The sequence below is a fragment of the Trichoderma ghanense genome (genome assembly GCF_004382785.1).
Source record: "Trichoderma ghanense strain CCMA-1212 chromosome Unknown scaffold_19, whole genome shotgun sequence".
Classification (NCBI taxonomy): Eukaryota; Fungi; Ascomycota; class Sordariomycetes; order Hypocreales; family Hypocreaceae; genus Trichoderma; species Trichoderma ghanense.
The window spans coordinates 56,359-82,496 of NW_027395682.1; the positions used below are offsets into that span (position 1 = coordinate 56,359).

The window sequence follows — 26,138 nt, forward strand, 5'->3', positions numbered from 1 at the left end:
ATAGATTACTTGGATAAGATGAAAAACCCTTGAGTTGATCTCCTAGAGAAGGGCCATTATGACCGAAATCATTGGTCAGTCTCGGGTATAGGGAAACCGTACACAATTACGCCACCATTCGTCGACATTGGCCTCATGGAGCGTCGGACAACCCTTGTCCGGCCAGGGTCACCGCGGTATTGCTGACGAGAATGTCTGCATGTCGGCCGAATCGCGCCCTGATCTTGCTAGCGAGAGAGTCGAAAGGACTGTATGGGTAGGTGGCTGGAAAGACGTCCTGTAAGACCCTTTTGGCGTACTGCAGAGAGGCAACAAAGTGATCTTTAGCAAGGCGCCCCATGGTGTCGGTTAGAAAATATTTACTGATCTCTGTAAGCGATAGACTGTTCTGCTGTTCATGGACAAAGGCTGGATCCTTCCGCGGTCTCTTTAAAGATGCTCCATCGAAGTGATCTGGGAATTCTCTTGGCGCTTTAGTCATACGTGTGCTCGTTTACGAGCATCTTTCCTCACGACATCGCCCGTTGTGTATATGTTCAATCACACATTGATTGCATATCTGACCGCTTCTTCTCGCATTGGATTTATGCCAATCAACTTGGGGAATACCGCAACGTACGAACGTTCCTTTGCTTCCGCTGAGAATACATGTGTAGAGGAAACCGGTCAGGTCATGCAACCTGTTATAGATATCGATGGCATCACAAAGCAAGCTTAATTCGTTAGCCGTCTATTCGTCATACTCGTGGAGGATTTCGGCTTTCGGACGGAGATAGCCTACTAGCGGAAATTGACCGTGATTCGGAGGCGATGCCGAGTTACAAGTAGATACAGACCACATAACCTTTTACAGTACCTAGATATGGATCTTATGGGTACTCGAAGAGTAAGTAAGTGCCAAGTTCATAAACAGTTGCCAGGTCTAACAGTGAACCAATAAACGTAGAAGGACATTGATGGCCGCTTTGAAATCGTTAGTCCCCTGTCCGGCCCACTGACGAGGACTCCCAACCTAGTATGAGGCGGGGCCTGTCTGTGCATCATCGTTTCTACGCTTACAAATACAACGTTATTTCCCTTGGTCTCCAGAAGTCGCGATTCGTTGCTTTCGATATCTCTCTGCTACCTTGAGCTGCTGGGAATGATGCTTGTCAAGGTTGGATGGGCGCCATGGAAATGTTCCATTAGTCTCTATATCCGCATCGGAATCGGTGGGCGAACAAGTTTCCGACTCCACCAACTCGGCTGCAGTCGTCGAGCCATGTTATGGATGGTTGATTGAGGAGTTGCTTATTGGAAGAAACGAGGCAGTCAACTCAATCTGCGTATCCACGCAATGGCATCATCGGAATTATCACTATGGCCGCCCACAGTGAGGCTTGGCGATGTAGGAGCTTGAATCTGGCCATCGCCAACTGACTGTTCCCACGTATATAAAAGGGAACATGACCTCCCGATGTTTAACAAGTAAATCTATATACTCATCAAGCAATTGAAACAAAAGAATTGTTCTATTTATTTGACTCTGGTCCGTGTATTGCTCAACACCATCGACAGCATATCAAAAATGGGCTCTGTTAGTAAACCTCGTCTCGTCTTCGGCACTGCCGGCATCGACACAGGCGGCGCGTTCCCAACCGTGGAACATGCCATTGAGGTGCTCGACGCCGTCGAGAAAGCGGGCATCAAGCAGCTCGACACGGCCCAGCTGTACGGCATCAGCGAGGAGGTTCTGGGAAAGGTCAAGGCGGCGGAGCGGTTCACCATTGACACGAAGCACATTGGAGGATGGAAACCTGGCGAGTCGTCACGGGAAAAGGTTGTAGCGAGGGGGCTGGAGAGTCTGCGAAGGCTCGGCGTGGACAAGGTACTTATTTGACTCTTCTGCCTTGATATATGACTTCTGTTCGCTGCTTCATGATGCTAAGATGTGACGTATAGGTCAACATCTTCTACATCCACGCACCTGATAACAGTGTGCCTCTCGAAGAGACTCTGGCCGGCATCGACGACCTCTACCGCCAGGGCAAATTCGAAAAATTTGGCCTCTCCAACTTTAACGCAGATGAAGTCAGGGCCGTCCTCAAGATCACTAAAGAGAAGGGCTTCGTCGCTCCGACTGTCTACCAAGGAAACTACAATGCAGTCGCCCGCAAGCTTGAGACAAGTCTCTTCCCTCTCCTCCGCGAGAACGGCATCGCTTTCTACGCCTACAGCGCCATTGCGGGAGGCTTCCTGACAAAATCCAAGGAGCAGCTGGTGCAGGAATCCGGCGGCGAGGGCAGATGGAGCAAGACGACGGTGGTGGGAGAGATGTACCACAAACTGTACAACAAGCCAAAGGTCCTGGAAGCGCTGGATGTCTGGAGCGAGACGGCGGCTGCGGCGGGCATCCCCAAGGCCGAGATGGCGTATCGGTGGGCAGCGTATCATTCGGCGCTCAAGGAGCATCTGGGGGATGGGATTGTGCTCGGCGCGAGCAAGATTTCGCAGCTGCAGCAGACGGTTGCCGGGTTGGATAATGGGCCGCTGCCGGAGGAGGTTGTGAAGAAGATTGACAGTGTTTGGGAGCTTGTTAAGGATGAGGCGCCGACGGACAATTTTGAGACTCGACGGAATTAGGAGACTTGAATAAGAGAGACATGATGTACGATATCACAAGTCAAAGAAAGAAGAAGCCTTTGTGATTTCAACTCAAAGAGGAAATAAGTGAGATGAGTCCCAAGATACGCAAGGGCTTACGTAGGTTGAGGCTGAGATTGGAGAAGAGACTAGATATATTACTCTCCGCTCCGATTGGAGATTGATTAAGCTTACTTGTTCTGTTTCTCCTAGTGAGCCTCACATTGAAGCATAATAAGGTGAGCTGACGAGTCCCCGCATTTCCATCATCCTTCAAGATCGGCGAGCGGCACAGATGAGGCACCGCGCTTCTGCATCTCCAACTGCCGACGCGGAACTTTCGCAGCAGCCGCGCCAATTCAATCAACTTGACGATTCATTCACGATTCGGCATGATGAGCGCCGGATCTACCCAAAAGACATATTTTAACCAAGAAGCTTAGGCGAGAAAGCCAACTTCCCTCAATCGCACCTGTGAGGTGAGTCTTTCATACTTGGCCTTCTCTCTCCCTTTTGCCACAGCCTCGCATTCACGATACAGGGCTGTCGGCAAAGAAAGACCAAGTGCATCATTGAATCGCCTCGATCATCCACCAGTGCACAGAAATGCGCCCGCTGTTCCAAGCTCAACCTGGATTGCGTCTTCCTTCCTCCCGCCATCCGCAGGGGGCGCAATAAGAACGAGACCAGGATCAAAGAACTCGAGCAAAAGCTGCAGCAACTCCAAAATGCCCTTGCTGAGTCTCCAGCTGAGGTCGACGTTGGCATAGCGTTTTCAGAAGGATTCCACTCTGGCGATGTCTTCGAGTCGTTTCATCCAGACTTTCAGCAGCCGTCCACTTCATCCACGTACTCACTACCGCCAGAAATGTTTCTTGCAACTGGTCTCTCTTATACTACTTCGTATGACCCAATATCAACAGGCTTAGTAAACCCCGAGCTTGCAAAGGACTTGTTCACAACTTTCTGCCAGACTCTGGCGCCCATTTATCCTCTCGTGCATCTCCCCTCGAATTGGACATGGCAACAGGCCAGAAATGCGAAACCCGCTCTCTTCAGAGCCGTTCTAACAGCTGCTTCGAGTGACCGCGATCCCTCATTGTTCAGGGCCATGTTTCGCAACACGGGCAAGTATGTAACGGAAGAGGCTTCCGTCAAGGGCAACAGGTCGCTTGATCTGATTCAAGCGTTTCTCGTGCTATCTGCGTGGTACTGTCCCATGGAGGATTTTCGAAAGCTAAAGTTTAGCCAGTACGCAAATATGGCTGCGAGTATGGTTTTGGACCTTGAAGTCTTCAAACGACGAACAGTATAGGATTCCGTCGCTGAAAGACTCGTTTGTCTGCTCAGAGCAGTTGACTGAGACGTGTAGAACGTTTCTGGCATGTTACTTTGTTTGTTCTAGGTGAGCTTCGAGTCTATGGCAAGAGCATTCTTTTCGGGCTAATACTTCTACAAGTATGGCATTTTCTTTTCGGCGTCCGATTGTCCTCCGCTACGGATCTTGGGTCGATGACTGCATGAGAGTGCTCGAAGCAGCACCAACTTTCTTCCTGAATGACCGCCGTATTACAGAGTGGACAAAGCTCCAGATCATTGCCGAGGAATGCATGTCAGCGGCTGGACTCGACAAAGAGCCCAGTGTCTGTCTGTTTATCGGACGATAGAGTGCGCCGAGTATTAAAGCACGGCATTGAAAGAGCGATATCATGGAACCAACAGGTTTCCCCTGAGGTTACACATGGTAAGACGACCCAGTCAGCCAACACTGAACCTCTCTAGCTATGAAGACTGATGATACGCAGAACCGATGATGGTCCACTACCACGTGGTGCTGATCAGCCTCCATGAGCCGGCCTTTTACGATGGACATGACATGCAGGACTTTCGGCCGCCATACAGATTGCGTCCTCTGCCTCTGGCCAAGAGCCTAGAGAATCCCGGCTCAATCACCATTGCCAACTCGCTTGCGCAGTGCGTCGGCTCAGCACAAACAGTCATTACACACGTTTCTGGGCATTCCAACGGGAATTCTTAGAGTCATGCCCGTCATCGTGTACACCCGAATCACATACGCAGCAGTCACGCTGATCAAGTTTGATGTTTCTGCCCGGATGCCGCAGAGTGTGGCGTGTATGCTAGTTGATGCACAATTGAGCCTAAAGGTGCTGCTGTTGCAGCTTCTTGACAGGTTGACGGCGGCTGCGGGAAGCGAGAATATTGTTGTGCCGGCTGTCTTTCGAGGGGCTTTGGCACGGATGACGAGGTGGTATGTTGATCAGTTTGAGACCTTTCAGGAGCTAGTTAATGATGAAGCCTTTGAACCGATGATGTATGTGGGAATTGGTGCTGAAAGCAGTAGCGGTTTGGATGTTGTTCATGGAGGGGGTGTTGAGTCGCATCAGTTTGCTATGGATCCAAACGCCAGCTTCTTGGATACCTTGGGAGCCCGTCATGTAAATTATCTATAGCTTCATGCATGAAGAATAAGACTACCCCAGTGGTAGCAGCTTGCGATACCAATCACAGAGTCATCTCTTCCAAGTCACCTGCTGCTATCTATAAAACGGACAAACCTGATGTGATAGCACGCCTTTTCCCTTCGAATCAGCGGAGACATCAGAACCATACTCAAATTCCCCGACCTCTCCCGTCAAGTGTCAAATCCAGCAATACGAACTGATTCAATGCCTACTACCTCTGTGGCAGGCATAACGCATATTCCGCCTACGCCCAGCCATCTGGTGATCTTACAAGCGCGGTCTTTAACAGGTGCCGCGCTCCGGCCAAGCGCGGCAGATGATGGATGCTTCAGGCATAGGCTTGATATGTGCAACACATGGACCCTTCACGCACGTACAATTTCACGATTCTCTCCCTCTCCGGGGCATCCCACGTCACATCTCCATCTCAAGGGCAACACAAGATCCATCTCGGCTCTTCGCTTAGCGCAGGTCCCATATTGTCCGATCATCGCACCCAACAAGTCAAACTCACGGCACACGAGCAGCCATCCAACCCCTTGCATGAAAGAAATGGGCACGATCCCTTGTAATGACAAATTGTACGTCCAGCTGCTGGTCGCTCGCTAGCAATGGATCAGTTCAGATGCGTCACACTGACTCTGCTGCGGCACGCATAGAGCAACGTGCCTCGTCTGTGAAATTGCATCACATGGCAATATCTCTGAGCACCGTGGTTGTGGACTCTGAATGGAAGAGCTTGGCGAAGGCCAAGAAGAGAAAGGCAATAGTATTATCAAGAAGGCAAAGGAGCGTGCGAGTCCGCGGGTTGATGAGCTCAGAGGGACTGTGAAAAGCAAAGATGCCTATCAGACAACTACAACTTCTGCTCGTCGAAGCCAAGTCTCGGATACTGAACAAAGCAAAAGGAAAAGAGTCACCAGGCCACGCTCTTCACCCATACAGCCGCCACATTTCCAAAAACTAAGGCGAGGCCGGTCCAGCAGAGCGTCAAAGCGTCAAGGGAGACCGGCTTTGTCGACGCGGGGATCGGCCTTACCGGGATGCAAGAACCCCTGCCCATCCCAAGAGATTTACCGCGTTAAGATCTGGTCGATGAGATGACATTTGCTGGATGCGCGTACCTTGACTTATTTATCCCATCACGGGAATGATGTTACTGCACTGATGCGTGATGCTTCCCCGGTAAGACTCGTCGAATCACACCTCAATCTTGGTACGCCACAGCTGCAACGCCAAGGCTACAATCTCCTTGTTATCCCTTGTCTTTCATGGGCCATGGTTTTTTTCCTTTTGCTGGCCTAGCCCTAGATGGCAGACAATAAGCCATGTCTTGGGCGATGCAGCATCCAACGTGACAGAATCCGGGTATTCGTTCCCTCCTCCCGGCCTCAATCTGGCTTCAGTTGTTTTTCCCTTGCATTAACTATCCCGGGAGGTGTTATATCACAGGATAGCTCTGGCCTAGGCGCTTGCAGTACCGGCAATAGAGCAATCGCTTAATCCTTTCCTGGGCCGTCATAAAGACAGCCTGCCGCTCGTCCAATAACACCGGGGTGATATCCCAGGATGTCTCTCATTACTCTACGCACCTATATAGAAGCCAGCGGTGACACAGCATCTATTAGCCAGATGATCAGCACGCTCAAAGTAGACTCACAGGGTACTCTAGCTCATGGATCAAGCAAGCGGTCCAGGACAAATCACGTTATGTCTGCGGTGATGCTTTCACCACGCCTCGAAGCAGACATAACAGATGAGGCCTGCCCTCCGTCCAACCCCTTTCCCAGCACCTAGCGCTTTCTCATCAGCATGATCTTGGCTTGAGCGACTTTGCCAAGCTCACCCACTGCTGAACATCGTCTTTTTTGTTCATTCATCGCATCTCTCTCAAAAAACTGCTGCCACCATGGCATCTGTCTACACACTCCCACCAAGTCCCCCCAACTGGGACGCCGTCGGCATCTTCTACATCTCATGGTGCGCAACATGGACGACCCTCGTCCTCGCCGGCATGCTCTTCTGCTGGCTCAACCGCGACCTCCCCGTCCTCAAGATCCGCGGCCTCCCGCTGTCCTTTGGCGCCATCGCCTTCCTGCACATCTACTGGATCCTCGCACAGATCACGTACCCAGTGGGGGCGACCATCCCGCCCGTCCTCGCGCACGACATCCAGTACTTCTTCATGAGCGTCTGGTTCCCGCTCGGCGTGGCCTTGTTCCACGCGTCGAACCTGCGCTTCCTCCGCGTGGCACAGCTGCAGAGGCAGTTTACGCATCCGACCCCTCGGCGGGTCGAGCCGGGCTGCAATGGCGGCAAGGTCTCGTGGCTTTGTCGTCTGAGGAGTTGTGATTTTACGAAGCGGTCGCTGCTCCTGATTGGCCTCGGGATGGTCGTCCAGGTGCGTTGTTGTCTAGACGCTGCCCTTTAAAACAAAGCATCATCGCTCAAGTCCCTTCTTTGTTGATATGCTGACCGTTGCATTCAGCTTCTGCTTAGCATTGGCATGTGGGTAGCATGTCGAAAATACCATCCCACGTTTGGCATTCCTGGGACCGAACTTCGCGGCGCGACAGTCCTGGAGCAGGTGGTTGAACTGGGTCGAGGCTGGGAGTGGTGGCCTTCGGTTCTTTGGCAGGTCGTCTGGACGTGGATCGTATGTCGCGCTTATAAGGAGAGTCGCCCGTCACCTTGGCTAATGACCTGCTAGGTTGCACCTTTTCTGATATGGAGGGCATGGGGGATCCGTGATACCATGGGATGGCGGACACAAACCATCGGCTGCTGCATCTCCAAGTAAGCGAGACTCGTCCTCTTCCCGCGCTGGTAAGCCTTTCCATATGACTGACCTTTGATTCAGTCTTCATGCGACACCGATGTTTATGATAGCCTCCTATGTTTCCGCCTTTGACAGAGTGAATAAGTATTTCATACCTAGTCAATGGTGAGTACGACTCATCACAAACACAATGTTTGCCCAGAGGAATGCCGTACTGATTCACCACCCGCCGTCCAGGATTCACCTCTCCATCCTCATGTTTGAGATATTCACAGTCTTCGTCCCCGTCTTCCAGGTATTCAGATTCCGGGCTCAACAAAAGAAAGCAGCCAGCGTAAATGCCGAATGGGACACCTTTTCAACCGCTCACACGCTCTGTGCATCTTCTTCTACGGAGGATGGGATATTCGCCGCCAAGTCCTCGATACCAAAGATGAGAGCTGTCGATTTGTTTGATGAAGATCTCGGCGACCGCTTCTTGACAATGAATGTCCTTGAGCAGGTCCTCAGCGAGGATCCGGGCCCGCTGCAGGATTTCTCTGCCCTGAGAGACTTTTCGGGAGAGAATATTGCCTTTTTGACCAGTGTTGCCAGGTGGAAGACCTCTTGGACGGAGAAATTGAGCAACGAGCAGAAGCGGCGGCTGTATAATGCCGCTTTGGAGATTTACATTGACTACATCAGTCCCAAAGACGCCGAGTTTCCCCTCAATCTGTCGTCGAGAGAAGTCAAACGCCTAAAGGACATATTTGAGAGGGCCGCTCGCATCGTCTGCGGAGAGTCAAATATCGACCCAGCAACGCCCTTTGACATTGAAGTTGCACCTTTCGAGTCCTGTGAAGTCGACAGTCCTTTCGAACTATACGGCAGAGCGACGCATCGGGCGAGATATCACGGCGAGATTCCGGGTGCGTTTGACGCGACGGTGTTTGACAGCATAGAGAGCCACATTAAATATCTTGTCTTGACAAATACTTGGCCAAAGTTTGTGGATGAGATGCAGTCCAGGAGGAGGCGGCGGTCAACGGAGACGGCGCGGACAGAGGGGGCGTGGAAGTCGGGATCGACTCTCACAAATCGGATCATGCATTTGGTCCATCAGGTGATGTAGGTATGAGTTTGTGGGCTCAGTGATGCGTCGGTATTCTCTCAAACGGACTGTACTCAACGAGATGGCTAGATTGAAGCTATCGAGAGCTATTAAGCTACTGAAGAAAAAGGAAAACAAACGGCAACGAACGGGACCGTGCGGATCTTTGGCCTGGCCCTGACAGCGGTCACGTACCTCCGCACGTGCAACAAGTTCATCGCATGTTCTCACAGGAAGGAATATATGTACAACAAGGATAGATGGTAGTAATTGGATAACCAGCATATGCGCCTCGTATTCGATGTTCCGTCTGAAGGAGACCGAACCCGAATTACACGTAAAATGGCAATATACTCAGCCCTAGCATGCAAGTCGCTACATACGAATGACGAATACAAGTGCCGAAAGATGGGAGGCCTTCCATCGCGTGTTCTGATTACCGACGCAGCCCTGTCGAGAGTTGTGGTTCTACGGTAAATTATACCATTGGTCAGCTCAATCGCTGATTCGAATCCTCCCGTCTTTGATTCCAAAAGATGTGGATAGTTGGCCATGTTGGACAAGGGGGACCATTGGCTCGATATGGTCAAGCCTTGCAAGCAATCGACTCCTGCTTACGGCATGTTGGAGAAGTAAGCATGTGGGAGGACGAGACTATGTGGGATGGAGGTGAGTTGCATGGCGATAGTCGAGCTAAACAGCCTTATGATATCTAGGCAATTAGCCGACCTTGTGAGTTGTAAGCACGCAGGTGTAGTCAGTTTTTACTAAGAATGGAGGTTATCAGTCATTATGAATTCAGTAAAAGTGTACGAGAGTGGGTGACCGAGTTGTCAAAGGGGTCCAGCTGTTGAAGGATATAAGTATAGCAATTGCGAACGACAATGGCAACTTCATCACCGAGCATCATCCTCAACAACTCGACAATCCTCACATAACCCTCATCAAGATGCACTTCCATCAACTACTTCCCATCTTTGCAGCGGCAGCCCAGGCCCTACCGCAGTCAACTTCAGCCAAGTGCCGCGACGTCCAAATCCCAATCACCGTTTCTACGCCTCGATTCGTTGTGACTGCGTCTCTTCAAGATGATTGGGACGTCGCTGCTCTAACTCTCAACTTGACTCGTCGGGATGTGACCACCTCTGCTGATCCTCTTCCCCTCAACGGGGAGCCATCTGACTCTGTGAAGAGCACTTACACCGTGGGAGCGACTTTGTGCGGCAACGGAGGGCCTACGCTGGTGCTTACACATGGAATTATCGAGTCGAAGCTGTGAGTCTTTTCGTACAAGGTCTCGTTCAAAGCAAAAGAGTTAGATGTTGACCATACCGTTGCAGCTATTGGCGCCCAAACTTTCCGGGCAGTGAAAAGTACAACTTCGTAGATGCTGCGCTTGCCCAGGGCTACTCGGTGCTCAGCTACGACCGCATCGGCGTTGGTTCATCACCAAAGTAAGCCATCATCGCCTCGCTACAGCAGACAAAAGACAGTATACTCACCGTCCGCAACAGGGTCAACTCACTAACAGACGCCCAATTCCAAGTCGAAGTCGCCGTCCTCGAAGGCCTCGTCAACTACGCCAAGACCAAAGCCCACGCCACCCAAGTCGCCCTCATCGGCCACAGCTACGGCTCCTACATCTCCTCCGGCGCCGCCTCGCACATACCCGTCGACGGCCTCGTCCTGACCGGCTTCAGCGGCACCTTTGACCACTTTGCCCCCTTTGTTGCCGGTGCAGGTCTCCGTATTGCAAAGACGCAGAACCCCCTGCGCTGGGGACACCTGGATTTCGGATACCTGACCACGTCGGACTTGTACGCCGAGACTTATGTGTACTATGCTGAACCGTACTTTGAGCACAGCGTTGCCGAGTATACGTATAATGTTGCCAGCGAGCCTTTTGCTGTGGGAGAGCTTCCTTCGGTGCTTGCTACGACGATCAATTACGAGGATATCAAGGCGCCCGTTCTTGTGCTGCAGGGACAGTTTGATGTTTCTGCTTGTGGTGGGAACTGCGTTGGTGTTGTCAACGGCACGAAGGAACTGTTTACGGGCGCAAAGGTCCTCGAATATGTGGACAATCTGCCTGCAGGGTGAGTCTCATGATGCTGTTTCTTCTCTAGACTGGCAGAGTGCTAACTGGATCGCAGGCATAACCTCAACTTCCACAAGGTTGCTCCGCAAGCCTTCCAGAAGATCTTTACTTTCCTCAAGGCCCAGGGAGTGAAGCCATAGAGTTCTTCAGCGCATCTTTGCTCGAGTAAACCAGTGTTTCGTTCTCTTCGTCAATATTCAGATTTTTATAGACTTCTAATTGATTTCCCGTCATTGGGGCACATGTAACTCGCCGATGGTCAAGGTCTATCGTATCCCTAGCATCCTACGCACTCGTGAAAGCAGCCGCAACTCGTGCAGTATCAAAATACTCCCGAAACAAAACGATCTTGCCATTCTCCGCGCGGCAGTACGAGACGTAGTCCTGCTTATACAGCTTCCCCGTTGCCGTCACCGTTCCAGCCATGATATACTCGACAAACGCTGCATCGTCACCTTCAACGGGATACACTTTCTTGATTTGCACATTGAAATCGTCTCCCATGCTTTTAGCAAAGAACCATGCAGTAATGGCTATGGCATCGATCCCCTCCACTCTGGTTGAGTGAGGAGGCGCTGCATATGGCATTTCCTGGACGGCGTCGGGGGCCCATAAGGTGCGCCAGGTTAAGGGGTCAGCTTTGAGAGTTTGGAAGTTCTTTTCGATGAGTTGAGTGACGCTCATGTTCACGTTTGTATGGCGTTCTACGGAGACGCTGTTAGTGAGATTATGGACTCGCGTGATAGATTGAACATCTTACCTGGGGCTGGGAGGCTTTGTGCACCGGATGTTGACGCTATCGTGCTCTCAAGAATGGGGTATGCTTATGGATTATATCTAAGGCTACTGTCATGGGATGGCCATCTATACCGTCAATTTCAGCAGATGATATGTGTTGTCACGAAGAATTCTGACAAAGTGTACAGCTTAAACCAACCCCCGCTTTGTGTTCCGGGGTCGTATTCTTGTGCTTGGCCGCCCGCTTTGAGTTGAGTGGGCGACTGGTGACCTGAGTGCACCAGGGTAAGCTTACATTAGTAGCGAATACAGGTCGCATTATCTCAAAATAGTAGCCTGATTGCTCCAACGAACAGTCTAGTCCAGGGTGAGATATGTAGCCAGAAGAGAAACATCACGGGTGACGGATGTGATACACATTGGTGACTGAATTGTGAGGGACAGGCAGTTGCTAGTGGTTCATCCAGATGGCCATTCTTTGTCTAGATATCAATTCTTCAGTTCAGTCAATGACTGTTTTCAGGCATCTCCTCTGCAGCTGAGGTACATGTAGTCAGCCTACGCACTGTGGCGGTAGGTCTAACAGCATCAATTGACAGCAAACGACACCTATCTCAGCTTTGACGATGCTGGAAAAACAGCCATTACTGAAAATCACGATTGCTAACAACAGAGTCAGCTTCGTAACAGCACAAACACCCGAGTTCTTCCACAGACACAAGCTGAGATCGATCTTGTAAAGATGCAATGATGTCATTGTGAGAGGACATCTCCGATTATGTAAGAACCATACAGTTGGTTGGGGAGACTGCTCAAGCTAGGCCTATACGAGTACGGCTTCATGCTTCTGCCATCACGATACGGCGTGTAAACAGAATGTCACACAGATCAAGGGTCAACCGCAATCCAGATGCCAAGGAGGCACAGGCACAGCAGATCGACAAGGTGCTTTTTTAAGCTGCCGCAGACGTGCTGTGCATCTAAGTAGTACTAAAACCAACGCCCATCATCTCCACCGTGTTACAATTTGTCGACACTGTGTGTCTCCCTTGGAGCTTCCACCCAATGACATGCCAGTCGCGTTCGTGTCCTTTTTGCTGCATCATCCAATCTTATCGCCTCCTTCGTTCGTTTCGTTTCCTCGTCCACGAATCTCGACTTCGGATCGCGCCAATTCCATATCCGTCTTTGTCCCTCTCTTCTTTACACTCCTTCGCCTCTTTTCCTTGTCAGGTTCAGGGCCACCATGGCGCTAAACGTCTTCCGAGTTGCCGGTGAGTGGCACCTATTCGCCATGCTTAACTGGAAGATCTTCTTCAGCGACATTCCGTGATGGATGGACAGCACATGCGCTAACGCAGGAACAGGGGATTTCTCGCATCTGGCGAGTATCCTCATACTGCTGCACAAGATGGTGCAGCTCAAGGTGCGTCCCCTCTCTCGAACGCTGTCGCTCTCGCAGCTTCGCCAATCAGCTAGCCCGTCAGCTAATATCGGCCGCCCTGCAGAGCTGTTCCGGCATCTCCTTCAAGTCGCAAGGGCTGTATCTCCTCGTCTACCTCACCAGATACCTCGGTACGCAGCTCAACCACCCCGGACGCCGTCACAATGGCATGATCGAGCCAAGCTAACCGTGCAGACAGATCTCTTCTCGACCGACAGCCTCTACAACCTCGTCTTCAAGATCCTCTTCATCGGCTCGCAGGGCTACATCATCTACCTCATGACCAACGCCTACAAGCCCACCAACGCCGCCAACCTCGACACCTTCCGCGTGCAGTACCTCCTCGCCGGCGCTGCCGTTCTTGCGATCCTCTTCCCCGTCAAGTACACGCCGTCCGAGATTCTGTGGGCCTTTTCCATCTGGCTCGAGTCCGTGGCCATTCTCCCGCAGCTGTTTATGTTGCAGCGCACCGGCGAGGCCGAGACCATCACGACCCATTACCTCTTCGCCCTCGGCAGCTACCGCGCCCTCTACATCCCGAACTGGATCTACCGCTATCTTGCCGATCCCAAGTATAAGGTCGATTGGATCGCCATCATCGCCGGTATCATCCAGACGGTCCTCTACAGCGACTTTTTCTACATCTACTACACCAAGGTCCTCAAGGGCAAGAAGTTTAAGCTGCCAGTCTAAAGGCGAGGGATTTTGCTGAGTGCTTAGTGGTTGGGACGGGATAGGTGATGGTTTGGCATGCGACAAAAGCACAGATCAAGCCATTACAAACAGTATGCTTAGGGGATGGCATGATGACAGCTTTATGGTAGAAAGGGGCCAGGATTCTGCTTGTCACCTGGAAAAGTGGGAGTTGCGCGGCTACGACAAGATACAGAATCCATCCACTGTGTTTTTCTTCGGAGGGCAATGATTGCATTGGCGGCGTTTGATGGTAATGCTCGGTTTGACGGCAGTAAGGGAATGGGCGTCATCTCTACATGTGAGGATTCCATGAGTTTGGGCCATGTACGTTGTGGACGAAAAAAAACTAGAGGGCAGTCAATCGAATGTGTTTGATCTACATGGCCCAGTAGCTCGAGGTGAGCTTGGTGGAAGCTATCCTCCATGTGATGGGCGCTAAACAAACCAGCTGTGACACGTGTAACAGTGAGAGCAAGGTGAAAAGAACTGGAAAAGAAACGTAGATCTAAGAATCACGATAATACAGGTAGTTTACCAATATATTGTCTCCCCTTGCCCTTTTTCACTCTGAACAGTCGCATTGAAGGAATCCCTGCTCTTGAATACCAGGCATACTTGCAAGATCAATCACGTGATATCCATTCATCATCATCCATCAAGCCCTCCAACGCGAATCCCATCTTCCATCTCCAGCATCTCTCCATTCAATCTCTGCCTCTTCTCACCCCAGGCAATCAACTTCATCATGGAAAGCGACGCGCCGCCCGAAAACGTCGAGAAGCAAGTCGCGCCGGAAAACGGCCCGCCCGACGCAGTCCCCGACGCTCTCGCGCAAGCCCAGGATCTGAACAAGCTCCCCACCCGCAAGGACGTTTCGCTGCGAGAGTTTCTCAGCAAAATCGACGACTATGCGCCCATTGTACGTCCCTTCCCCATCCCCAAGTACTGAATTCGGAAATGGGATTTGCTTGCTAAACATCCATGGTTGCTGTGTGATAGATTCCCGACGCAGTGACGCACTACTACATGACCAAGGCCGGTCTCCCTCCGCCGCCGCAGACAGACCCCAAGCTCGCCCGCCTGCTGGCCCTCGCGACGCAAAAGTTCATCGCCGACATCGCGGCGGACGCGTACCAGTACAGCCGGATCCGCGGGGCGAGCAACACCAACAACCCCATGGGCACGCTCGGCGCCGCGGCGGGTTTCCCCATCCCGGGGCAGCAGTCTGGGCAGCCGGGCAGCAAGGAGCAGGGCAAGGGCGCTCCGTTGGGGATTCAGAGGCCCGGGTTTGGGGGCGGCGGACAGGGCGGGAGTCAGAACCGGACGGTGCTGACGATGGAGGATTTGGGGATGGCGGTGGGGGAGTATGGTGTGAATGTTAAGAGGAGCGAGTTTTACCGATGAGGGGAGTGCTCCGTTGATCGAGGTGGATGATGAGAGGGGGGAAATGGGGTACAATTACGGCTGGGAACACGAGACTTTTGATATGGCGTTGGGGATTTGGCGTTGGATACGGTTATCAAGGGTAGACCTACGGGTCTTTGTTTAATTGGTCCCATGCGATACAAGCTGCTTTTCCTTTCCTTCTCAGACCTGCTTCTCGTGCGCCATTGATGTGATATCATGCAAATTTTGTTGGCATTACGGCGTTGATACAGTATTTGTACAGTTCTTCATCCTCTCTTCTCTCCATCCCACTTATTTCCTATCCCAAATGTTCGGTTTCCGCGTCCTATCCTCCAGCAATCAGCCACACATTACTCCCTCACCAACTAAAACAACAATAAGCCAGTCGGGGATACTCACGGCGCAAACTCTCCCAGCTTGTGTCCCACCATGTCCTCCGTAATCGTCACCTGGTGATAGTCCTTGCCATTGTGAATCTCAAAGTTGAGCCCGACAAAGTTGGGCAGAATGGTCGCCGAGCGGGCTTGCGTACGGACGGGGGGCACCTTGTCGTTGGGGCCCTTGGGAAATACGATGTTTAGACTGCAAGTTTGCGTGAGTGTTTGATTCGTCTTGCCATTATTGGACGGACTCTTTTTTTTTCCTTACGGGACGAGGTTTGGGCCTGTGGTGTTCTGGTGTTAGCTTTTCGGATTTTGTTGGTTTGTTTGAGAGAAATTGTGGGAGATTGGGGGCTTACCTTTCCAGACAGAGCGCTTGAGGAGCGCTCGCGTGGGCAGCATTATGGCTTTGATGTGATCTTAATGTCCGGCTTGGAGTCTATTGGTGGTGATGATCTAGAAATCTTTCAGAGCGATTGGATCACGTGATGGCGTGTAGTGACATGTGCTGGTTCCACATGTTGCGTTCTGGGGCGGTTTCCTGCACTGTGGCAGCATTCATGCTCTGTTTTCATTGTCTTATAACCCTTTGGTAATTAATAACCGACTACAAAAAAACGTGGCATGCGGAATTGTCCTCGTCACACCTCATCAAAGTCTGAACTTGCAAGTCAATACGACCATATCTGGAAATCTCAGTTCAGATAGCGTCCCAACTCCTTGACCAATCCATAGGCAAAGTCCGGGCATTCGCTCATCAGCTCCTGAAACTCCTCGCCCTTGCTTAACTCCTTCGCAAAACAGGCGCAGTATCCGACCAGGAGAGAGCGCAACCTGTCGCTCTCAATCGTGTTCTCAAACGAGTATCTTACCAGGCTGACAACGTCTCCGATGCGGTCTTGATAGAGCGTGAAGTGTACCAGGGTTTCGTAAAGACTGTGCAGAGAGAGCTTGCGCAACACTGGAATATCGTACTTGTCCGCCAAGACGTAGAGTTTCGCGTGGGAGAGGAAGACTTCAGTATAGACTTCGCAACTTTCCGTGTTCTTGCGAGGGACGTGGCGCACCGTTGTCGGAGGTGCATATTCCGCATTCGAGGCGAACGCGGTGCACATGGATTGCAATGGCGAGCTCGGAGCCGCCACAGCCCTCTTTCGACATTTCGCGCAATGTGTGAATCGAACACAGCGACAGGAACTGCAATAGCTGGATACAATCGAGGTTTTGCATGTGACGCAAGGGGTTCCTTGAGAGCCGACAGCCCAATCACGACCACAGTGTTGAGCGCTGTTCTGGAATATGGCAGCAGTCGGTTGGGTGGGCTCTTGTTTTATCACCGTCAATGAATCTTGGGCGGAAGTCGCAATTTGAGAAGAGTCGAGAAGGACTTCGGGCCCTTCAGCCTTGTAACCTCCAGTATATGCCCATTGGCCGAAGCGGATGAACGTTTGCTCGTCGGTATCGTCCCAAGAAACGCAGCGTTTCTTCGCTTCCTCCATGTCTCCATTTAACAGTTGATGCAGGCTCTTGGAAAGATTTGCAACTACGGATTTGTGCATCGTGAATTGTTTCTTATCGGGTCCGATGAGAAATGTGATCGGCTCGGAAAGCAGGACGCTGGGTCGATGGTCAGCCGATCAAGGTCACTTTCAGAAGCAGTCGGATGGCCGTAAGGCTAACAAACCTCTCATAGTCCGCAGTCATCTTGGCTGCTCCTGATCATCCACCTGCTTGGGCAGATGCTGGTGATATCGGTGTAATGTCTGTGTCAGAAACGATCGTGGTGTGGCTTGAATCAGGAGCCAGGCATAAAGGTTTCCGACGATGTTGAGGAGTGATCTTGCCGGGATGATCTGGGGGAAAATCGAGAGTTTGGGCCAGCCAGTGACTGCGAGTGGCGTGAAGTTCAGGCTGAGTGCGCGGCGAATCAGAGCATGCCCCGAGTTTGAATTGCAGCTGTCGGGAGCTTGCCATTCCAGCCTGCCAGCCGCACGGTCAGGACGATTCATGGCACTTCTTTCGTAGACAGCCTAGTATTACCTTACAATTATATGAATCTAGATCAAGAATGAAGGCAAGAGACAAACCCGAATGCTTTATGTCTGTTATTGACAGCATCACGCCTAAATGCATGGTGTAGTTGGAGAGCTTGGAGTTCGCAGCCTCTTCCGCGGGAAAAGCAATGCTTGGCTCTAGCAAGATTTTTACTGCAACGTCGCCTCCTTACCATTTGGCTGGCTGTCAAGTGTCTTGCAGCCTATGATCAAGATGGCCATGCCTTATGATGATCAAACTGGTTTGATACGTCGGTTATCACAGAATGGAGGTCGATTCATCCGTGTGCACAAGTATCAGTAAATCATGTTGGCATTGGCGGAAAAAATCTCTGTGAAAGAGATGCTCAAGAGGATCGCAAAAGATCCATTGAAGGAGCTGCATCACAGAGTACCATCAAAGTGCTGGTGGAATCTCCCTGCAGGAGTGCTTGAACGTCATCCAGATCGTGACACCCGGTTCTGGCATCTCGGTCCAGGGTAGCGGTGCATCACGTGTCGGCGACGCTTATCAGCAGCGGCCCTCATGGAGCAAAAGTTCCAGCGAATCGACATGTCGCAAAAGTTGCATCGCGCTGCGTCAACGAAATCCGACCAGCTCACAGAGACGCTCGAATCCAGCGGGTCGTTTTGCGGTGCATTGATTCGCACATCTGCATCTCGACGGCATTGCGCATCTGATTCGTCGAGCTTTGTTGATTCTGCCCGTCTTGTCTGTTGTCTTTTCTGTCGTCAGGCCGCTCCCTCTTGATCGTCTTTTTTGGAAGAAGCCACGCTTCCAGCTTGTCACTGGCAAGAAAACGGAGCCAAACAAGCTCCTGTCTGTTTCTCTTCGATAGGATATCCATCTCCCTCCCGCTCGAACCCTGCCGATTCCTCCATCCGCCATCGACTCGAGCTCTTCGCTTTCGCCCCTCGACCCTCGACATCTCTCGAAACCTCCCCGTCCTCGCTCCTCGCCCATCCGATAAATGCCAGACGCCACAGCCTCGGGTGCCGACACGGGCGGTGCTGCTCGGTCTCGCGAGCACAACCAGGGCAACCAGGGCCGCACGTACACGGTCGAGCAGAAGGCGGCCGTCCTGCGCATCCGGAAATGCAAGCCCACCGCCTTTTACGACATCCTGGGCCTCGAGGCCGTCCGCAGCTCGTGCACCGACGCCGACATCAAGAAGGCGTACAGGAAACAGTCGCTGCTGACGCACCCCGACAAGAACGGCCACGAGCACGCCGATGAGGCCTTCAAGATGGTCAGCCGCGCCTTTGGCATCCTGGGCGACAAGGAGAAGCGGGAAAAGTACGACAAGTTCGGCACCGACCCGGACAGCCGCTTCGAGAGCGCCCGCGCACAGAACCCATTCTCAGGCTTCGGGTCGCGGCAGGCGGCGGCGGCGGCGGCGGGAGGCGGTGGCTGGGACGATGAGATGACGCCCGAGGAGATGTTTGCGCGCTTCTTTGGCGCTGGGGGCGGTCCGTTTGGCGGGGGAGGCTTTGGAGGTGAGTGAAAGTGGCAAGGTCGGAGACTGACATGATGCTGACCACGAGCGTTTTGACACACAGGTCCCCAGTTCGTCTTCAACTTTGGCGGCGGCCCCGGCATCCGAGTGCACCAATTCGGCGGCGGCATGCCCCGAGCGAGACCGCGAGAGGCCCAGGGAGCGGCCCCCCAGCAAGAGCAGCACGGCCTCCAGACGCTGCTCGGCCTCCTGCCCATCCTACTCTTCTTCTTCGTGCCCCTCATCACCTCCATCTTCTCTGGCGGCTCCTCCACTCCCGCCACTCCGCGCATGGTCTTCGACAGCCCTCAAGCTCCCTTTACCGAGGGCCGCACAACGCCCAATCTCAACGTCAAGTACTTTGTTGTACCCTCCGAGGTCGCCTCATATAGCAAGTCCAAGCTGCTTCAGCTGGACCGGACGGCCGAGCTGAATCTGGTGCGGCAGCTGCGGTACGAGTGCGAGAACGAAATGATGCACAAGAGGCAGCTGAGGGAGGCGGCCACCGGATGGTTCTACCAGGACCCGGTCAAGATGGCCGCTGCCGATGCGTATAAGATGCCCTCGTGCCAGCGCCTGGAGAAATTGGGCGTGAGCCGGTCATAGGGCCAAGGGGAACAAGGACAATAAAAAGACACACACGGGCACTTTTCATGAGGAATTACGGACATTAAAGGCACTTGTTGATATGCTATTTTATATACACTCGAAATCGGAATTGGCTGCAGGGAGTTGGGTTTTCTTTGTATGATGGGGAGAGAAAATGAAGCTTGTATGGCATGAAGAGCATGAGCGAGTAGAGCGACGTTGACGGCGTGTGAGGATACATGTAGGACTCCATCATATACCTTATGTATATCTCTATAATTATATCATATGATATTCGATAAGAGCTCAGCAGGTGTTTGGACATGCTTGTGATGTTCGAAAATCCACCGTCTTATTGGAATCAGGCGAAGGAAGCTATTGATTCAGCTGCTGAGGGCCAGGACAATCTCTAGCCATTCTTGTCCTCGAAGTGGCCTCCATTGTCAATCAATCCAAGACGGGCCACACTATTGATGAGAGGCTGCATGCATACTCCGTATAGCCTCAATGGACTGATTGGCCTGATGCTGCTGCCCCGCCAAGTCATCCCGCGATGGCAACTATCAATCTGTATGTATATAAATACAGCACCCCCGCTCACCATCATGGCTTCTGATCCGCTTCTCTTTATTCTCCAGGTCTTGCTTCTCTGTGGCTTCTGGTGCCCTGCCGTGAAAAATGGCAGACTCGCAAGGCAAAACGATTCTGCACATCAACTTCGCCGACATCGTCGACCAGCCGCTCTCCCTCAACGGAGCTACAAAACACAAGTTCCGGTTCATCGACGGCGATGCCCTTGCCCATAAATCGAGCATTCACGTCCTGGAATTCGAACATCTTCCTTCAGCGCCGTATGCCGTCATTTCCTACGTCTGGCGAGGCCTCCCTCCTCTTCCCAACGACAAACCGACTCTGCCCAAGATTACCGTCAAAGGAGCCGAGGGAGCTGATCCCATCTCCGTCGAAGTGCTAAAGATTGTGTCACTCGCGGCGGAAAGGCAAGGCTGCAAACTTGTCTGGCTGGACGCCTTATGCATCCTCCAAGACAACGACGACGACAAAGCATGGCAGATCCAGCGCATGTACGACATTTACCGCTCCAGCACAGACTGCATCGTCGCTCCAGGCGGCCTCCAGAGACTCGTCTCCCTCACCGAGGAAACCACCTGGGCGAGTCGCGCATGGACCCTCCAGGAAGCCATTGCGCCGCCCTCGGTGCACTGTTTATTCGCGTGGGACCGCGGCGACTGCTGCTTCCAGTCGAATTTCCCGCTGCCGGTGAAGCAGCTTGAGGGCGCGAGGGCGGGGGTTGCGCCGCTGAAGACTGCGCTGGAGACGGCGATGAAGGGGAGAGGGGTGAGTCTTTATGATATGCAAGGAGAGAAGATGGATTTGCCGTCTGAGGACTACAGGATTCTGCTGTTTGGGGATGCGGGGAGGGATCGGCCGCGGATTAGGGAGTTGATTGATGCGATGGACATGAAGGGCAAGAAGGGCATGTATACGGCGATATGGCGCTCTTCGTTTATGAGGGCGGCAAAGTACCCTGTTGATGCGGTGTTTAGCATCATGGGCATCATGGGGGTGACGCTTGACACGAGCAAGTTTGGGAATGAGGATCGATTGGGTGCGACGATTGCGCTGATGAAGGCGATTCTGGGGAGGGGCGGGCAGGCGGAGTGGTTGGGGATTGCGACGAGGGCGTTGCCGAATCCGAGATTGTCGACGTTGCCTGTGTTTCCCGAGGTTGATGCTGCGAGGAGGCCGATTCTGGAGACGAGGGATGGGATGAAGGATATTGCGGATGTGATGGATACGGGGTGGAGGCTTGAGGGTACGCCGGGGGGAGTTATGGAGAGTGATGGGTATTTTCGGTTCGGAGCGTTGTCGACGAGTGTGAGGCAGACGGAGGAAGAAGGGGAGTCGGCGAGGGTGTTTCGGTCGGAGACTTGTGGGAATTGGGAGGTTGTGGATAAGGATGAGGGTTCACATGTGGCTGTTTTGATAGGGAAGTGGGAGCAGTATAACAATGGGGCGTTTGGCGTGTTGAGAAACCCGTGGGATCAGGCGTTGATGATGTTGGAGGAGGGGGGTGGTGGAAGGTTTAGTAATGTGGGATATGCTTTTGTGAAGGAGGAGGTTGTGAGGACGGGGAATTGGGAGGAGACGGTAGTTGTTGTTGGAGGGCCAAATTAGTTGAGGCTTTGGAGGTCATTGTGATGTTGGTTGTTTTGGGGAGGCGAGGCGGATGCGGATGCGGGTGCGGGTGCGGATGCGGACTTGCCGGTATTTCAGAGAAACGATGGAATACGGATGAAGACTTGGCGGATCTCTTGGACAAGACGTTGCTTTAATTCAAGTGAGGTCTTGATATGGAGAGTAATCTGGCGTTGTGGTTGTTGAAAGAGAATAACCAGCACTTGCCCCTCTGTTGTTGAAGTAGCATGTCGACGTGCCCGTCCATATGCAGTAGTTTTGCAGAGAGAGACTCAATGTGTAAGATGCTGATCGGATTTAATAACAAACTGATCATTCGGCTACCGAACAATTCTTTCTGAAACCGCCGAAGAAGAATTACCAAATCAAGAATTATCATCAAGTATCGGGGTTCAACCGCTTCAGTTAACTTTGTATCTCTTGATGCTTCTGGATCCGCTCCGCCAGCCACACGCCCCGCCAGCCACACGCCCCGCCAAACTTTATTAATCCCAACTGGGGATTTCCGCTTTTGGCAATTTCTTCTCAATCCGCCATTGACGAGCCAGAGAGGTACGAAGTACTTGGGCACTCGATGCTTCAGAAGCCTGTCAGTCGGCATAGGATTGAGATACTTGGCTCAAGACGGACACCACCATATGGTCTGTATTATGGCCAACTACTCGTCACTTGCATTGGCAGTATCGCGGTGCAATTGCCGCTCTCAATAGAGCGATTTGATCGGCAATAATGTCTGCAGCTCGCCTTATGTAACGTCCTGTTTGCTCAGTCGAAGAGTCGATGCATAAAGTACGACCTCGTGAATCGGGATGCCAATACTTGGCTTTCTTGGTATGCTACGTCGTTCGCCCAACCTGGTACAGTGAATCTACAATACCTTCTTCCGCATCAAGTTTAGCTATCCTGTCCAAGTAACCTTCTGTTATTCTCAGATCAAATCTCTTCAAGGTAGTAACACGAATGCTATTATTTATCTCCGTCCGTATTTGTCAGCTTGGTGTTGCAGCAACTAAAACTTGGGCGATACGTAGTCCTCTAAGCCATTGCTGCCTTTCTAGTACTGCAAGGACAGGTAACATTTCACCAAAGGAATGCGAAATTAGTTCCAACAACTCCTCCTGCGCACTCCTGAACTCATCCTCGCAAGCTGAATCCTGCACAATGATATAATCTCCGAAAAGAAGTGCGCACCTCTTATCCGATTATACCCGATCGGCTGAAGGTACCATTGGAATGGGTTGCATCGACCCATCAATGTCGAATTTATAATCGGCGGGGTGGAACAATGTCGATGTCATGAGAAGTGTTTTTTTTTCTGAAGCGATACGGGAGGACGAGCATGTCATGGGTCGCAATGGTAACGCGATTTAACGGTGACGGGTGGGTGTTGTATATTAGATGCCCGATGCCGTCGCAGGAGTTTGCTCTTCTCTTGTCGCACATCAGCTCGCGCTTTCTCATCACATAGGCTTGCTGCTTGAGCGACATAGAGCCCTACGAAGACTAAACGACATTTGGCCACCGCATTACCAACCTCGTCTACACTTCTTCAGCATCAAGGACAGAAGCAGCAAACCAAGCCACCACCTGTCAAAATGGCCATCCCAGACACCTTCAAGGCCTACCGCCGCACCGCCGGCGAACCCCCCCTCACCATCACCCAAACCACCGAAACGACTCCCAAGACCCTCGGCCCCAAAGACGTCCTCGTCAAAGTCCGCTCCGTCTCCCTCAACTACCGCGACGTGGCCATGCTGCACGGGCAGTATCCCATCTCCATCATCGACAAGGGCATCCCGGGCTCCGACGCCGCAACCGAGGTCGTGGCCGTAGGATCGGACGTGAACAAGTTCCGCGTGGGAGATCATGTGTCGCCAAACTTCTTTCTGAACTATCTCACGGGCGAGGAGACGGGAGGGAGGCAGGCGCTGGGAGGAGATGTGGATGGTGTTTTGGGAGAGTATGCGGTTTTCAAGGAGGATGTTCTCGTTAAATTGCCTGAATACCTTTCTTGGGATGAGGTGAGATCTATCTGACTGTGATTTCTGGGATGGAATGTTTTGCTGACTGCGTCGATATGTCTAGGCGGCTACGATCCCTTGCGCAGGCGTTACCGCTTGGACCTCGCTCGACGGGTTGAAGAAGCTGACTCCAGGCAAGAGCTATGTCCTCCTGGAAGGTAAACCATCAACATCTGCCGTTCCCGAGGCTCATTCCTGACTGACGAACGTCCAGGCACCGGCGGCGTCAGCATGTTTGCCCTCATCCTCCTGGTCGACGCCGGCATCAACACCATCATTACATCCTCCTCGGACGCCAAGATCGCCCAGCTCGAGAAGCTCAGCCCGCTCATCAAGGGCGTCAACTACAAGACCCACGGCGACGTCAGCGCCGAGGTCCAGCGCATCACCGCCGGCAGGGGCGTCGACGTCGTCATCAACAACAGCGGCATCGGCAACATTCCGTCAAACATTGAGTCTGCCGGCACCCATGGCGACATTGCGATTGTGGGATTTCTCGGCGGCTGGGAGGCGGATTGGAGCCCGAGCGAGCTGCTGAAGCTCATCTTTAAGGCTGCCTCTTTGCGGTGAGTTCTATGGATATAAACACACATTGAGTTGGAGAGTGTACTGACGTGAGTTTGTAGCGGAATTGGCGTGGGCACGAGGCTCGACTTTGAGAATCTGAATGCCTACCTGGCGGAGCGAAAGATTGGGCTCAAGACGCTGGTGGACAAGGTGTTTGCGTTTGACGAGGCCAAGGAGGGGTTTGACTACATGTATGCGGGCCGTCACGTGGGCAAGATCATTGTCAAGGTGGCCGAGTAGGCGGTATGATGTTGCCGCTGTGAGGATGGAGTTGTTGGCGTAGTGCAAGGTGGTGAGGTAGAGTAGCAATTGGAGAAGGGCTTGGCAAGGCCTTGTGCAACAGGGAACTGTGTGTTCAAGCTTTGATTCAGAGGAGAGTCCAAATACCACCTTATACACTGCCTCACAAAACGCAATAGACCCAGGGTCTTTGCATTGGCGCGTCTGCCTAATAGAGTCACTAGGTTCTGCGGGAGTTGAGGGCGAACGTGTCTGGGTGCGTACCCCTGGTCTCGGCCAATACCTTAAGCTTACTCCGTAGGTTGTTCTGAATCCTAATTTGACTGTTGTCGGTCAGGCAGCGTATCCGACAAGCGTACAACTGCCAAATACGCATCTATTTCACGGTCCATGTCCTGATACGCTGTCTCTCATGTACGAAGCAAATCAACCTTGACGAGCGCTACATAAGTCCCTTTAGCAATTGTGCACCATCTCCATTACAACAACTCCCTTCATCACAACCCATCTCAATGTTGCCCTTGCACCCGAGCTCAGAGATTCCAAATAGCCCGCTCGATGCTATACCCACATGTCGCCCCGGATTTTTCATGGACTACCCTCGCCAGCTGCAACTGTCCATCTTGGACTATTCATCTCTACAAGACAAGCAACCCCGTCAACTGGCCCGTCACGTTAGCCGACTCGCCTCTAACATCACTTCAGCCGTGAGGCTTCAGTAGACAAGACCTGGGTTTCTTCTCCCGGCGCTCAAATCACCCGGGAAGTTGCCGAGAGAGAGAAGTCTGGCAGTAGAACCATCCGCTTAAACGTTTCCAAATCCCTTGGAAGGACCACTGTTCTATAGGCACCGGTTCGTCCCATCTAGTATTTGCGCATCGGACCAGCCCGTGCAACGTTAATTATCCTAATGCTAATTGCTCTCACTCGCTAAGTTAACCGCCCCTCAAAGACTTCTTGCAAACCTAAGAAAATAGCGTGTCGGGACAGGGGTAATGAAATAAGCGTAAGGAATACGCTTGTCGAATCCTCCGCCCAAGCTTACAACTCTAGTCTGCAAAATCCACAGCTGCATGCAGGACAACCGAGTCATGCTCATGACCATCAGCTAACTACAATGGTATTGTATGTTACTTGGGACGCATCAAGAATGGGCAACTCATGCGAGAGGCCCGGCGCTTACTGGTTAGCATTGGCTGGTATCAGAGCCCACGAGGC

General features: G+C 52.3%; 13 protein-coding genes across 13 annotated transcripts; 9 read left to right on the forward strand and 4 right to left on the reverse strand.

Annotated features, from left to right (window-relative positions):
* Positions 1–133: 133 nt before the first annotated feature.
* On the reverse strand, positions 134–340 carry CCMA1212_009815 (uncharacterized protein; the record flags this gene model as incomplete). Its single annotated transcript, XM_073706881.1, has 1 exon — positions 134–340. The coding sequence occupies one exon, from the start codon at positions 338–340 to the stop codon at positions 134–136; it is 207 nt and encodes a 68-aa protein (XP_073554633.1).
* A 1,217-nt stretch (positions 341–1,557) lies between these two features.
* Positions 1,558–2,622, forward strand: CCMA1212_009816 (Aflatoxin B1 aldehyde reductase member 3; the record flags this gene model as incomplete). The annotated part of the gene is made up of 2 exons (XM_073706882.1): positions 1,558–1,867; positions 1,942–2,622. The coding sequence occupies exons 1-2, from the start codon at positions 1,568–1,570 to the stop codon at positions 2,620–2,622; spliced, it is 981 nt and encodes a 326-aa protein (XP_073554634.1). The 5' UTR covers positions 1,558–1,567.
* Positions 2,623–2,642: 20 nt separating this feature from the next.
* On the forward strand, positions 2,643–5,093 carry CCMA1212_009817 (uncharacterized protein; the record flags this gene model as incomplete). Its single annotated transcript, XM_073706883.1, is given in 6 exon segments — positions 2,643–2,647; positions 3,042–3,101; positions 3,145–3,913; positions 3,933–4,027; positions 4,082–4,273; positions 4,598–5,093. The coding sequence occupies 6 exon segments, from the start codon at positions 2,643–2,645 to the stop codon at positions 5,091–5,093; spliced, it is 1,617 nt and encodes a 538-aa protein (XP_073554635.1).
* A 1,921-nt stretch (positions 5,094–7,014) lies between these two features.
* On the forward strand, positions 7,015–8,995 carry CCMA1212_009818 (uncharacterized protein; the record flags this gene model as incomplete). Its single annotated transcript, XM_073706884.1, has 5 exons — positions 7,015–7,506; positions 7,594–7,761; positions 7,816–7,901; positions 7,966–8,049; positions 8,122–8,995. 5 exons carry the CDS (start codon positions 7,015–7,017, stop codon positions 8,993–8,995), a joined length of 1,704 nt encoding a protein of 567 aa, XP_073554553.1.
* Positions 8,996–9,923: 928 nt separating this feature from the next.
* CCMA1212_009819 (uncharacterized protein) lies at positions 9,924–11,212 on the forward strand (the record flags this gene model as incomplete). Its single annotated transcript, XM_073706885.1, has 4 exons — positions 9,924–10,249; positions 10,315–10,428; positions 10,489–11,070; positions 11,128–11,212. The coding sequence occupies 4 exons, from the start codon at positions 9,924–9,926 to the stop codon at positions 11,210–11,212; spliced, it is 1,107 nt and encodes a 368-aa protein (XP_073554554.1).
* A 145-nt stretch (positions 11,213–11,357) lies between these two features.
* Positions 11,358–11,756, reverse strand: CCMA1212_009820 (putative PhzA/B-like protein; the record flags this gene model as incomplete). Its single annotated transcript, XM_073706886.1, has 1 exon — positions 11,358–11,756. One exon carries the CDS (start codon positions 11,754–11,756, stop codon positions 11,358–11,360), a length of 399 nt encoding a protein of 132 aa, XP_073554600.1.
* A 1,287-nt stretch (positions 11,757–13,043) lies between these two features.
* Positions 13,044–13,947, forward strand: CCMA1212_009821 (ER lumen protein-retaining receptor; the record flags this gene model as incomplete). The annotated part of the gene is made up of 4 exons (XM_073706887.1): positions 13,044–13,084; positions 13,178–13,236; positions 13,319–13,385; positions 13,454–13,947. Exons 1-4 carry the CDS (start codon positions 13,057–13,059, stop codon positions 13,945–13,947), a joined length of 648 nt encoding a protein of 215 aa, XP_073554599.1. The 5' UTR covers positions 13,044–13,056.
* A 748-nt stretch (positions 13,948–14,695) lies between these two features.
* Positions 14,696–15,354, forward strand: CCMA1212_009822 (Transcription initiation factor TFIID subunit 10; the record flags this gene model as incomplete). The annotated part of the gene is made up of 2 exons (XM_073706888.1): positions 14,696–14,869; positions 14,950–15,354. 2 exons carry the CDS (start codon positions 14,696–14,698, stop codon positions 15,352–15,354), a joined length of 579 nt encoding a protein of 192 aa, XP_073554602.1.
* Positions 15,355–15,648: 294 nt separating this feature from the next.
* On the reverse strand, positions 15,649–16,139 carry CCMA1212_009823 (37S ribosomal protein S19; the record flags this gene model as incomplete). The annotated part of the gene is made up of 4 exons (XM_073706889.1): positions 15,649–15,682; positions 15,757–15,939; positions 16,006–16,021; positions 16,097–16,139. The coding sequence occupies 4 exons, from the start codon at positions 16,137–16,139 to the stop codon at positions 15,649–15,651; spliced, it is 276 nt and encodes a 91-aa protein (XP_073554601.1).
* Positions 16,140–16,432: 293 nt separating this feature from the next.
* On the reverse strand, positions 16,433–17,441 carry CCMA1212_009824 (uncharacterized protein; the record flags this gene model as incomplete). The annotated part of the gene is made up of 2 exons (XM_073706890.1): positions 16,433–17,354; positions 17,422–17,441. The coding sequence occupies 2 exons, from the start codon at positions 17,439–17,441 to the stop codon at positions 16,433–16,435; spliced, it is 942 nt and encodes a 313-aa protein (XP_073554604.1).
* Positions 17,442–18,762: 1,321 nt separating this feature from the next.
* CCMA1212_009825 (putative J domain-containing protein) lies at positions 18,763–19,893 on the forward strand (the record flags this gene model as incomplete). Its single annotated transcript, XM_073706891.1, has 2 exons — positions 18,763–19,288; positions 19,352–19,893. The coding sequence occupies 2 exons, from the start codon at positions 18,763–18,765 to the stop codon at positions 19,891–19,893; spliced, it is 1,068 nt and encodes a 355-aa protein (XP_073554603.1).
* A 660-nt stretch (positions 19,894–20,553) lies between these two features.
* On the forward strand, positions 20,554–22,071 carry CCMA1212_009826 (uncharacterized protein; the record flags this gene model as incomplete). The annotated part of the gene is made up of 1 exon (XM_073706892.1): positions 20,554–22,071. One exon carries the CDS (start codon positions 20,554–20,556, stop codon positions 22,069–22,071), a length of 1,518 nt encoding a protein of 505 aa, XP_073554606.1.
* Positions 22,072–23,687: 1,616 nt separating this feature from the next.
* Positions 23,688–24,920, forward strand: CCMA1212_009827 (uncharacterized protein; the record flags this gene model as incomplete). Its single annotated transcript, XM_073706893.1, has 4 exons — positions 23,688–24,113; positions 24,178–24,271; positions 24,328–24,679; positions 24,740–24,920. 4 exons carry the CDS (start codon positions 23,688–23,690, stop codon positions 24,918–24,920), a joined length of 1,053 nt encoding a protein of 350 aa, XP_073554605.1.
* Between the last annotated feature and the right edge of the window lie 1,218 nt (positions 24,921–26,138).